Here is a 13,493-nt window from a genome sequence, read left to right as displayed (position 1 = left end):
CCTTTTTTTCTTGTGTATGAAATAGGTTAATAAATGCGAATTACTTCTTGCTCGTGAACTTGTACAAAATACTGCAATGTGCTGCCGATGCGTCTAGTGCCCTACCCCCTGCAGGGCTCGTGCATTAGACGCAACAACATCTCAGTATGCGTGCATTTTTGTCCAATTTCACTCTCTACAAGTGATACACATTTATTATACCTATATATATTGATCGTTCTTTGTTTTACTGTCATTTGTCATTTGTCATATATAGCCCGTAAAATATTATTTTTTACTTCACATTATATCTGTCGATCATCATGTTCAAGAGCTCTATTTTTGCAAATTTGTGTACTTGTCTTTTGTTCTTTTTTTTTTTTTTTTTGAAAATAGTTTAAACCAACTTTTTGCACAGATATCCTCGCGTTTTTAGTTTAATACTACATTTATATTCCAGATGACCTCCACTAAGTGTAAATCAAGTGTTGTTTTTGATTTTTAAGTATGTTTTCCTATTACAGCCCACGCGGGATGTATGGTGGAAAACAGAGCCTTTGAATACAGGGATGCGGCGATGTTTACTAAAACTGGATACCAGTGTGTGCCTTGGAACGAAGCCTTAGACCAAACTATTAACCCATCAACTCATCCACTTGCAGGTACGCATGTAATCCCGAATATATGTTAGAATATTCAGTTACCTGAAAGAGGTTCTTGAACATTTCGAGAAAAAATATGCAACATGGATCTGCGAAAATTAAAAGGATTGCTTTTTTCTTTAAAAAGGAGCCTAGCAGCAAATGATTAATGCATTACCATGTCGGTTTTTCTGAGGTATACATTAGCATTTCTTAGATATTAATAATATTTCACCATAGTATCTTGATTTTCAAGCATTATGCAAACTGATTTAGAATAGTATAATGGTGTTGCTGAAGCCCAACAGCTGAATATGTACCAAGTGTTAATATTAAGCCATTTTGTATACTGTATCCAAATTTGCAAATACGAGTTTTTTATCTGAAAATTCGAGGTCTGAAAATTAATAAATAACAAGTTCGTGTATATTACCGGCTAAAATAATTTAACATTTTTTTATTATTTAACTTTAGATTTTTAAATTAAAATGGTTGTCAAGAAATAATAAATATGACCATTCACAGATGATGGAATAAACATAACCAAGAAAATTAATTAACCCCGTTAACACCAACCTCGAAAATTTCGAATAATTTAACTATTATATTTCCAACCGATGTATGGGTATGGTCTCCTCTGCCCAGTTATACTAATATATAAGTACAAACTTTTTCCACGTAAGATCGCAATATGAATGACTTCATAATATGAACTGGGTGCAAACTCTAGCTATAAATAAAAGTATTGGTCGAAATTGAATTTCGGCTAACGATTCCAAGAACATGCATTTTTACTGGTTCTTCTGCGAAATATGAAAGTGAATGTCCAATAAAACCTATATTACCAAGATTTAAGTACGTACTGTTACGAGTTGGTAATAACTCGCCAAATACACATTTTACCCAAATTCACTTCAGAATACAAAACAAAACACATCGTTTGACTACGTTGACAATTATCTGAATCTTTATTGAAAAGTAAAATCTGTTTTATATTTATCTGATATATACGGTATATACATAAATGCATGCATTTTATGACCAATCAAATACGTAATGCTTAATTATAAACATTAAACTTTCACATTACAACACTTCCTGGGGGATAGTCCTGACCGTGTTTACTGTGATTACATGACAAAAGAGATTCCCAACTTTCATGAAGTAGCGTTAAATTGTAAACAAAGATAAATGATCAAATTAAACTAATTATTAGGGCACATCACAATATCCCTTCATAAAATTTTCAAAAGAGGAAAAATGATCATAGATAATTTTACTCTAAAAACCTATGGTGGGCTTTGACCCTACCCCAGTGTAGGGTGATACGATAAGCTTATGTCATTCGAGTATAAATACGAGTGTTTTTATAGTATGCTAGGTGAAGAGCTGGGGTAGTAAAAACTCCAACCACTTCCTCGTAATAGGACGAGGGTAATGGATTGGACGATGGTTAAGTGATTGCGCCTTTTAAACTTTATCTAAAAAGAACCTCGTTCATTGAAATATTTATTGATGATAATAATAATAATAGTGATAATGATTTCGAATGATATATAAAATCATAAGCTGCCGCAAATTGCGACTGACCAGTTCAGATTTTTTTAATGGGTTATAACAGGGCACTATATACAGACAGCTATTGCTCTGTAGTGTTTTTATAATAAACACGTTTTCCCCAAGACGGCATGTCTGCAACCTTTAAAAGCTTCTATTACGTCTATATAACACGTTCAACAAATAAAGAATTCTAGTGGAGATTTTCAGCCCCGATTAAGGTACAAGATAAACTTCCGTCTTGACCAAAGATTTTGGTTATCCAGAAGTGATAAAAATAACATTGCAATCGATTTAGTATAGAAGTATGTTTTCCATTTTATCTTTTAAGCCTTTTAACTATGATAAAATCTATGTCTGCTCACGTACAAATGTTATGACTTTTACTTTTGAGATAGATATCGGAGTGAAATGTAAACATATTGAGAGAATCGATGTGTCATAACAGAAAAGTTCTGGACTATGATACGTTTGACATTATGCAATCCTATCTTTACCGTTCAATAAACAGTTAGTTGACACTATTGGGACCCAAATGCGACAACATTCTTTAGAATATGTGACGTGTCATGTCAAAAGGAGACACTTTGGGCAGGAGCGTAAATGGAGAAATAGCCAAAAATCTGCCCGGGAGTGATTTTTTCACAATTTGGGTTTGTTGCAAATTTGTGATGTTATTAATGTTTAAAACATTGTCTGATAGTTTTAGACTAGAATATAACTGGCATCTTGTAGTTTTTGAGACATTCTTCAAGGTAATTCCTACTCTCAACATTGTCAATAATATTTTTAAATGCCGATATCTCAATTTCCAATTTTATAATACCATAACTTACAAACTCAATATCTTCGTTTAGAAATGTCCGATTTCATTGGGGAAAATGGCGTTGTAGAGCAAAATATCTCTATATTTAAGATATGTAATAAATTGATAACCTGCCCAAAAGTGTCTCCTTTTGACATGACACGTCACATATTCATCCGCAATCATTACTTTATGGCAGCATTATCCAACTCTTTGAAATAATTGTTTAAGTCATTTCATATGACACATGGCAATAGGCAATATAATACTGTCTGATTTGGAATTACAATCCCCTCGGAATACATTGGAATTTTTACCATCATTCTAGTCAGATCATGTACATCACTGTCCATTGCAGTATCTTCGAAACAGGGATGTTCAGTATTCAAATTGTACCAAACACCTCTATTTATTGGATGCTGCAATACTTGAATGAAATGTTCCTAGCGATTCCACAAATTGTGCCAACAATCAGCTGAATCAGAGTAGAGTGCGAAAAGGTGTTCAGTTTGGTGTCTACGTACTTAAGTTACGAGTGCTTTTATTTAAAAAATAACTCCTCATCTTGCAAAAGACCTTTTATTGCTACAGACCTACACCTTTTTCCGAAATCCATGGAAAGCAACCTATCAGAGCCATACGTATAAATATGCACATCCACAAGTTGAAATATCGCCTCATCGTCTTATATGACCATTAGCTATACATTTTGTACATGTGATGATAAAGGAAGAATAAAGAAAATAACAATTAAATGCATTGGTTAATCAACTCTTAACTCAAAAACAAATTTACCGACAATGTCATTTTGGTCAATCGGGTCACATATCCTAGACAGAGTGCATTAACTGTAACTTGCAATACGTAATTGTAATTGGCAATATTTCAATATAATAATTGAAGACCTGAGCGCAAGAAGACCGTAAGTCCACTTGGCCCCTCAACATGTATACACTCAAGCTGCGTATAGTTTGGTAATGTTTTATACATGTTCAGGGGCCAAAACAAATCTTTCACCACCTTTCATGATGTTTTCACCATGGAACATGTATTAAACATTATAAAACCCTAAGAAACTAAAACATTAGTGTATACAAGTTGAGGGGCCAAGTGGACTTACGGTCTTCTTGCGCTCAGATCAGCAATTACAGAACATCAGTATTTTACAATGAGGGGTTTATGATTGACATCCTATGCTTTTATTTGATAATTAATATTAATTTTAAAAAAATACATACAACACTGGCCCTCGGGTTTGTATTGGTTCAGCCAGGAACTAAAATATTTAATGTTAAATGACACCATATTGACGTCATATGAATAGAATATAGCTTATTGGTATTAATGGAAAGAGCAGACATAGAGGTAAAAATAGGCTGTTTGAAACAAATGTTGAATACACACACCCCAACACCCATCCCCCGTCTTCGTATGTAAGACATGACTGATCAGGACGAGAGCAATGCATTGCGATCTAAGATTACAATACACGTTGTCTTTGATTACATGTAGAGAGTGAAACAATTGTTTGAATTTTTAATAAAAATTTCATCGAATTTTTTCTTTTATTTTACTTATAGATTTAGTAGAGTCGTATTGTAGAAGTCCTGATAATAGTTCAACTCCATGGTGTTATTATCGTGATGAGAATGACATCATTCAAAGAGAAGACTGTCCAGTGCCTATATGTAAGTATAGAATTGGCTATATCAAGCTATTGATAACTAAGTTAAAGTTATTTAGTGCAGAGACTGTCCGACGCGTAATTTCTTTTTGCAATCATAATGGGCCACTGCAACTATAATAATACACCTCACATTTAAGGTTAGGGTTAGGATTGGGGTTTAGTGTTAAGGTTAGGGTTAGGTTTAGCTTATTGCGGCCCATTATGGTTGCAGAAAATTAATACGTTGCCAACAGACTGTATTGCAATGATACTATTAGTATTGGTATATGTTTTTAAAGACTGTTCTAAAAAGTCGTTCCAGTATCAGACAACATCACCGCTCGATTTCGAGTTTGCCGTAAATGGGCCTTGCGTATTGTCTTTCCATGTCATTAACCGTGTGTTTCATTTTAATCTTTGATGTAGCCTAACCTCATCCGTGGACAGGGTGAAAAACGGCTACAGTTTTTAAAAAGTTGTGAGCCGATTCAAATATGTTTTTGGTTTATCAAAGCTAACGATTAAAGGTTTCGTTACATACCAAAATATGTTTGATCAACTTTACAGAAATAGGAGAAAAACACTGAAAAAGAGGGCAAAATTATTGTCCTTTTGGGGGGACACCCTGTGTATAAAAGAGCATATTGGCCTAGTTTATATGGTGTAATTAACATATTACAGAGAACAGCTAACAGTTTGTTATTATGGATACATTAATTTTAATATCTCAATGGAGAGAGACGCGGTTACACCATATAGAACCTGTCTGTCAACTCTTCAGGGCGGCTTATATCCAAAATATGTATTACTCCTTATTTATAAAATGTAATTTACCTTTCATCAATTACCATAAACGTACGAATTAAATTTAACACCACGTCTTTTAAAAATAAATACTAGTATCCGCTTATTAAATTATACAAATATTTTTGTAATTTGAAATAAGAATTTGTTCGCAGCAGATATGTTTCAATTTAAATGCAATAAAATGGAAGAATATCGGGATATACATCCAGAATCAATTTACATTTAATACGTAACTGCAGATCCAATTTATTACTTTTGTCTGTTTGATCATTCATGTAATGCGACATGCGATATATTGTGGTAATTGAATCATTTGAATGCTTTATACTCACAATGTACATGAGATAGGATTAGGATGAACAAAAATGCCGCGGAAATATATCTTCACTGTAGAATGTATACCAGAAATGACGCGTAATACTCTTTAGTAATTGGAAACTGTTCTGGAATGGATTTGTTCTATATATCATAACATCGTAGAGTGGAGACCTTTAACTTTAAATTTGCCGGAATTTTATTATAATACATAATAAATTACTTTTATGTTGTGTTTTTAATATTGATATAAAATTAGCAATTTATTATTGTCACAATGTATACTATAAATGAAAATGTTCACATAATGCGATTGAAGAGCTTGCAGAATTAAAGATTTATTAAATTTATCTCTAAAAAGTATGTTCCTTATTATAATGTATAGTTATATTCAAATAAATTATTGTAACATACTTCATATTCAATCAAATACATGACAACAAACAAATTGTCTAAACTATGTCTAACCAAAAGACGACAGCTATATTAGTATTTGAGCCCTACAATCAGTTGACATTCATGGCAATCCATTAAATTCATACACTTTTGTCCAGTCAGAAAATTCAGAATATTTATCAAAAGAAGGCGGCAACATATTGAAAGTCCATTGAAATGCATGGCCAGCTTCACATAGCATAGAAATCCACATCGCTAAAAGGAATTTATGCTAGCTCACCATATAGATGGGTCAGGAGGTCAGAGTCAATCTCCGACCTTCTTCTATCGCTTCAAACATTCAAGTGGTCGAAATTGGAAATGTAATACTTGTTTTCAATAAGAATTCTTTCCAACTGAACTAGTACACAATGAGTGGGTACAACGACTGCTAGATCACATACTAAAGTGTTGAAAATTTTCCTATTCGATATATAAAAGTTGGCCAGGAACATTCACTCTTACACGCATTATTATGCACACTCGTATGCGTACTCAAGTACACGGACACCATCAAAATACAACATTTACGGACGTCATACCTATATAATACTCAACCAATGCTCACAGTTAGACTCAGCTAACGGACCCAGTGTGATTGAAGCAAAATGGTGTTCAGGAAAGAGGTAGTTCGACTTGAGGGTTAAATGTGCAGTAGGCTTACTAAGTGGGCCCCGACGAAAGTTTTGGCATTTGGGGCCCACCCTCCTTCAGTTGTGGAGTTATTTTTGTGAATTTTTCGTCTAAACACTAGGTGCTACTTTCGTTTTATTATTTTACTTATCAGTCTTTCTTAAACTAATTTAAACCATGCCTTCACAATGGACTGACACCCCGCCAAAATTCCCAGAAAACGTCACTGGAAGTATTAATAATTTTCCCAACATAGTAGGACTACAACATAACATATTTTGTAAACCTTTACACCTTAGCAAACTTTGGGCGTTGTGTGAAAAGGGGACAGTTTTGTCAAACACACCAATCCCGTTGGTATTATAAGACGATGGTTAACCATCCACCACATCACACAAAACTCCACACCATACACCTCCACCATCCTCAAAACGTAGCAATGGGTACACGGGGCATGTAAAGATGGTAGGAGAACAACTTATTTCCTGCTGACGTTTGGACAAAGAAATCCCGCTCTAGGTACGCTATTCAGATTTATATTAATTGCGGCCCCCGCAACATAAACGGAAAAAAATCTGAATCTAAACTATGTAAGTAGATTAAATTGCCCTTGACAGATATTGGTTCCCTTTTTTGTGATGTACCTCGGATTTTTCTGTCACCATGGTTACCATGAAATATTTAGACCACTTGAGTAGGTGAATGTTAAGTAAAGCAAATTGAGCTTAAACCAACACATGGCATTTTGATACCAACAAACACTAGTCCCACAGGTTTATGGGAAATATAGGCAAAACTGGGAAATTAACATTCAAGGAAGCATTGTCATTTGCATTCGCTATTTACTTTGGTAGTATAATCCAATCAAACAATACGAACCGCCTCCTACAAATTTTCTGTGACATTTTACGTGATGTAAAATGCTTTTATAGTCGTCACGAGTGTGGTGAAATATAATTCGATTATCCCCTCTCGCTTTCATTCAAACGCTCATTCTTTTTGTGCTGGTTTCGTTATCTCATTTGTCGATGCGAAGCTATTATCCAAATACCCTTGTTGCTGGGCATGTAGCCTTGGGCTTTGTGATTTCTTAGCTTGTGTGTCCTACTTTCTTCTCATACTTTTTTTCTTATATTACGTGGAAACGCATTTATTGGCGGCTATACATCATAAAACTGTATATTTGTTAATAATTAGGGCTTGCTGACCTGTGTACAATTACACGTCTATTCGTCCACATAATTATATAAACATCCTTAATTAATTTAGCAAAGTAAAAACAATACCTCGAAATCACCGCCCTCTCAACATTAATAGAGATGTGCACCTAAATCGTCATCTGCTTAAATATATGTTTTTGTTGCTACTATCTAATAAAATTCCAAAAGAAAAATCTTTTACAGTTTCAACAATCACTCTTTATAAAGTGCCTCAGTGGAGGTCACACAAAATTATCCAATTTCACTTTTATGAAAATAAGTCGCCCTTTGTGCAGGAGACTATTATTTTCTAGTAAGAGTGGAATTTACTTCCTGCTCTTTATTTAAATTATTTTATTGGAGTGATTATCTGTACTCTTTACTAGAGTAAATTAACATGACATTTACCCCGATCATAGTTAGAGAGAAATCAACAAATGGCTTGAAAAAAGAGGCTTAGAACGTATTGATAATACCAACACTTTATTATACAGCGCTATGGAAGTCTACCTCAAGCGCATTTAACGCCTGCAAAATAAGGCTGCGCGATTAGTGTTCTCTTGTAGACGGGACCAAAATTCGTCACAGCTCTTGTGTACCTTTCATTAGCTTCCTGTCAAGGAAAGAATCACATATAGATAACAAGACGTAGTCTCTTCAGATCTAGCACCAACGTACAATGAGCTCATTGTTCAAATGTTTGAGATTGCATCAATGATTCCAGACGTCCACTCCGTTCATCCTCTGATGCTTCCATGCTTGAAATGGAATGCTGGTGACATATCTTTTAATGTGGCTGAGCCCAATCTCTGGAACCAGCCTCTATTACGATTGCTTGTTTAAAAATGTTTTAAGAGTATTGACATATCTTAAAGGTTAAATACTCAAAATAATCATTAATACACTAAGTAATTGTGCACCATTATTGCAAACAAACTAATATTATAATATGTCACATATTCTTGCTGCAGTATTAAAATGAATTTAATCAAATACATGAAAATTTAAAAATTGATAAACTAGGATTAACCAAGAGGCGACAGCTATATTAGTATTTGATTCCTACAATCAGAAGAGTTATTGAATTCAATTGTACAAATTTCACAAAATTAAGAATATTTATCAAAGGAAGGCGGCAACATATTGAAAGTCCATTGAAATGCATGACCAGCTTCACATAGCATAGAAATCCACATCGCTAAAAGGAATTTATGCTAACTCACCATATAGATAGGTCAGGAGGCGAGAGTCAAACTCCGACCTTCTTCTATCGCTTCAAACATTCAAGTGGTCGAAATTGGAAATGTAATACTCGTTTTTCAATAAAAATTCTTTCCAACTGAACTTGTTAGTAACCAATAAGTGGGGACAACGACTGCTAGATCACATACTAAAGTGTTGAAGATTTTCCTATTCGATGCATAAAAGTTGGCCAGGAACATTCACTCTTACACGCATTATCATGCACACTCATATGCGTACTCAAGTATATGGACACCATCAAAATACAACAATACGTCATACATAATATAATACTCAAACCATGCTCACAGTTAGACTCAGGTAACGGATCCAGTGTGATTGAAGCAAAATGGTATTCGGGAAAGATGTAGTTCGACTAGATGGGTGTGTTAAAGAATATTCAATTTATACACAAGTTGGCCAGGAACAATCACTCTTACACGCATTATCATACACATTTATATGCGTACTCAAATACACGGACACCATCAAAATACAAAATACACGTCATGCATATATATAATACTCAATAAACCATGCTCACAGTTAGACTCTGGTAACGGGCCAGGTGTGATTGAAGCACACTGAGGTTCAGGAAACTGAAAGCTGGTGACAATCATTTCATGTGGCCTGCCCCAATCTCTGGAACCAGCCTCCAGGCTGTTGGCATCAGAGAGGCGGCGTTTGTCTATATCTTCCAGAACCATTTTTTTCCTGATGATTATAATTATGTTTATCTCTCCCATTGCAGTTTTGATTCATTATGTTGAGTGCCTTTCATGCATTTTGTTGGTTTCTTTATTTTTGCAATAATAATAATAATAAACGGCTGGAATTAGCCACTTTTACTAACGTACATACGTTACACATATTCCTCGATTTGAAACTAATCTGTAAATATTTACCATCTACAGGCTCAACAGAAAATCTATTAGCTGGATTCCAGAGGAAAATATCAACTACTTTTATCTTACACATGAGCGAGCATCGGAAGACGATCTTAACCGGTGATGTGGAGGAATGCGCACGTGCTTGCTTGGACGAAAAAGAGTTTACTTGCAGGTAATTTGAAAGAGTGTCGTAAATATTTACACGAACGACAAAGTATTGGGTGTCATAGGTTGTAGTAAATGTGTCCTCCTATGATTATAGGGAGTTAAAGGTGTCCGTGATGGCATTTAAAAAAATTCTAGTCATTTAAATAGTTTCGCACTAAGTGTTTGTCTTTGTACTACATAAATACTTCAGATTATTTCACTAGAATTGTCTTTCATATTTATACGTAAATATGTCTTACAATTATTTAGAATTTATGATCCTCAATCAAGATAATCTAAGAAATAGAGAAATGTACTTGTACCTCCATTGATTGCTTAATTTCTATTACGTTACTCTTCCCTTTTAAATTTTAAGCAATTCTTCTCGACAGCAATTCTTCCTCTGCAATGTATGACACGTAAAAAAACAACAACAATAAAATATCAGATGACCTTGCTCCATCCAACTTCAGAATGCCAGGTCACATGTTTGAGTTTTTTTAGTTATATTGGATAAATGAGTTCCTACCGTTTTAAAGCTATAACGTTGCCAAAATAGAACCAATTTAGTGAAGAATTCTGTAGCGTATATGAACAAAACAATTGGTTCTACACGAGGGGATTGGTCAATTAACAGATGAATAGTCCCACTGATTTTTTTTTTCTGATTTTAATTTCTTTATGAAGATTACATTGAAAACCTGAACTTTCATTTATTTATGATGACAATTTGGTAATATATCAAATTGCGGATAAGAGAATAATTGACAATTATGTACTTGCAGTTTTCATGGTATTTAGTGACATTTTTGTCAACGCAGTCTTCCTTAGTTTCCTTAGTTATTTGGTCGCTGTACAAAGGGCAATTCGTGGCTTACCAACAAAGCAAACATAAGTTAAAGTCAATGACCATATTGGTCATAGGCACAATTTATATATAAGAGCAAGAAAGGACATTACTAGCTTACATCTTCTGAGATGTCTTCACTTCTAGAAACATATGACCCTTCCTATCTTCAACAAATCGTAAATGTCCACAGTGTCAACGTGCCATTACATCAGATAGGTATATTTGTATAACCTTTTCTAGTCAACACATTTTCTGTAATTTGATAACCAATCGATGTGTGCGATGTTTTGAAAGTCTTATTCCAGCTTGTTAACACTAAAATGTAGGTTATAAACAAAAGGTTCCATCTAGGATGATCCGGTTTCAGTATAATGAACGGTTAAGTTGTGGTTTATGGGTAACCTTTAGTTGGGACTGTTGGTGATACCTACTGCAAACTTCTGTAAATTCAAATCCGTTGAGCTAATTTGTGCTAAAGTGGGTCGAAAGATTCGTTTATTCAAGATTCGGACATTGTCTTGACTATTTCTTGGTATTCCTTAACTATTTCTTCATTTAAATTGTAAAGAAATAGTTAAGAAAAGATAAGAAATAGTCAAGAAAATGTCAAAATCTTAACAAATGAACTTCCTAGTGGGCAGAAACAGTATAAAGTCGAACGTATTAAATTATCAGTGTTTATAGGATTGTAAATAACATTTTCAAAGCTACATTTTGAATTTGGACAACCAGTTCAAAAGATCTGAGTGGTTAAGAGTTTCCAAAACAATAGGAAACAAAAGGAAGTACATCCTTTGTTTGGCTATATCTCAAAACCAACGTATCCGACTTCCGACTGATTTTGCTTGATCACATCATATTTGGCTTCGAGTAATTGTTTATTATTTCAAAAGAATCGTGCTCTTTTCGTTAACATGTTGCATGCAGGGAAACTTATACAGTAGTATTATTAAGCATTCAGATAAATGGATCGATATACGTGTTTCTTCAAGGATAAAGAGTTATATTATTCAGGAAGTATCGCGTAAACGATAGCCTTCCCTTAAGCAAAATCATGATACTGAATCGCATAGGGAAATAATAACATGTCAAGATAATGCTTGCGGATATAGAAATACATAACACCATTACATTCAAATCAACAATGTTATAAAATGTATTTTTGACAGGGCATTTTTCTTTGATGAGATTGGAAAACATTATCCTGAACATAATTCTTATGTCTTGCAAGAGGATCATTGTATCTACACTAACTTCAGTTATCACATGTTGGATCAAGAAGCCGATTTAAGACGAGATGACCGCAAGGATATGTTTACCAGACTCGACACAAGTAGGTTTATTTAACTTGGCAAATAGCCTCTCCGCACTTATGTCCATCATCCAGTGGCAAGCGACAAACATTTTAACCAATCAATGCCATCGTCAGTACATCACCTCAGTAAAATACGATCCACCTCATTGAAGAGATCTCAATCGCTCTTCACCGGCGACTATTATTAAGATTTGTAAAGATGGAACAATGCCCGAAGTGAATTAATTAAAATGTCACAAAAGTGTTAACAAAATGTATAGCTAAACTAATATTAATATGATGCGCCAATGTCCAGTGGTCCCAGACAAGTATTCTCGAGAGAAGTTTCTTAATTTGAAGTATCGGGCATGTGGCCATAATGTGCCCCTCAACTTATTACAAAAAGTCAACTTACAGTAAACTTTCGGTATTATTGCGAGAAACACTAACTTAATCAGGACTGTCGCACAAAACGGCCAATTATTTCAATTCAGCTGCCAAAAAACCCAAGAAAACATGTATGAAGTATCGTCTGCATATCTGTCTATAGTTTGATAGGCAGGCAGGGACTTTTATTGTAAATAAAGCGTGGTTATAACATCTTGGTCACGCGGCCAATTGTGGTCTTATAAGTACCCACTACAGTGCCTGTATAAATTTGCTGTTGAATTCGATTGTGTGGTTTTGAATAGGATGTAATTCCATACCAGTTTTATTTGTTGTGATAGTGGAATGGTTTCAAATTCAAGCCGCGGGCTGTCCGTCAAAGCTTATCTAGACTAATGTTCATAACCACTTCTTGACCACGCGTCGATCATTTATTAGGCTTATAGCTTAACGTGTTTAAAGATTGAAGAACACGAAGAGCTCTAGCATACTATTTGTTAGTTCATACTCCAAGATAGAGGAAGGAGTATCTAGAACACGAAGTACGACTGAAGGTTGAGTGCGACAATTGCCCTGTAGGTCGTTTATCCTCCATATAAGTACAATCTCTTTTGAAACTAATTTTAATACCATAAACAAATTGGCA

General features: G+C 34.5%; 1 protein-coding gene across 1 annotated transcript in view; it reads left to right on the top strand.

Moving 5' to 3' along the window:
• Positions 1-13,493, top strand: part of LOC140157814 (uncharacterized) — a 350,643-nt gene that overhangs the window by 299,407 nt on the left and 37,743 nt on the right. The window contains exons 4-7 of the mRNA XM_072181060.1: positions 504-641; positions 4,563-4,670; positions 10,194-10,341; positions 12,336-12,499. Coding sequence (XP_072037161.1) covers positions 504-641; positions 4,563-4,670; positions 10,194-10,341; positions 12,336-12,499 — 558 coding nt within the window. The remainder of the gene's footprint in view (positions 1-503; positions 642-4,562; positions 4,671-10,193; positions 10,342-12,335; positions 12,500-13,493) is intronic.

This window comes from Amphiura filiformis, chromosome 7, assembly GCF_039555335.1.
Source record: "Amphiura filiformis chromosome 7, Afil_fr2py, whole genome shotgun sequence".
Lineage (NCBI taxonomy): Eukaryota > Metazoa > Echinodermata > Ophiuroidea > Amphilepidida > Amphiuridae > Amphiura > Amphiura filiformis.
The sequence above is the reverse complement of the archived record's forward strand: the minus strand, read 5'-3'. Positions and strand labels throughout refer to the sequence as shown.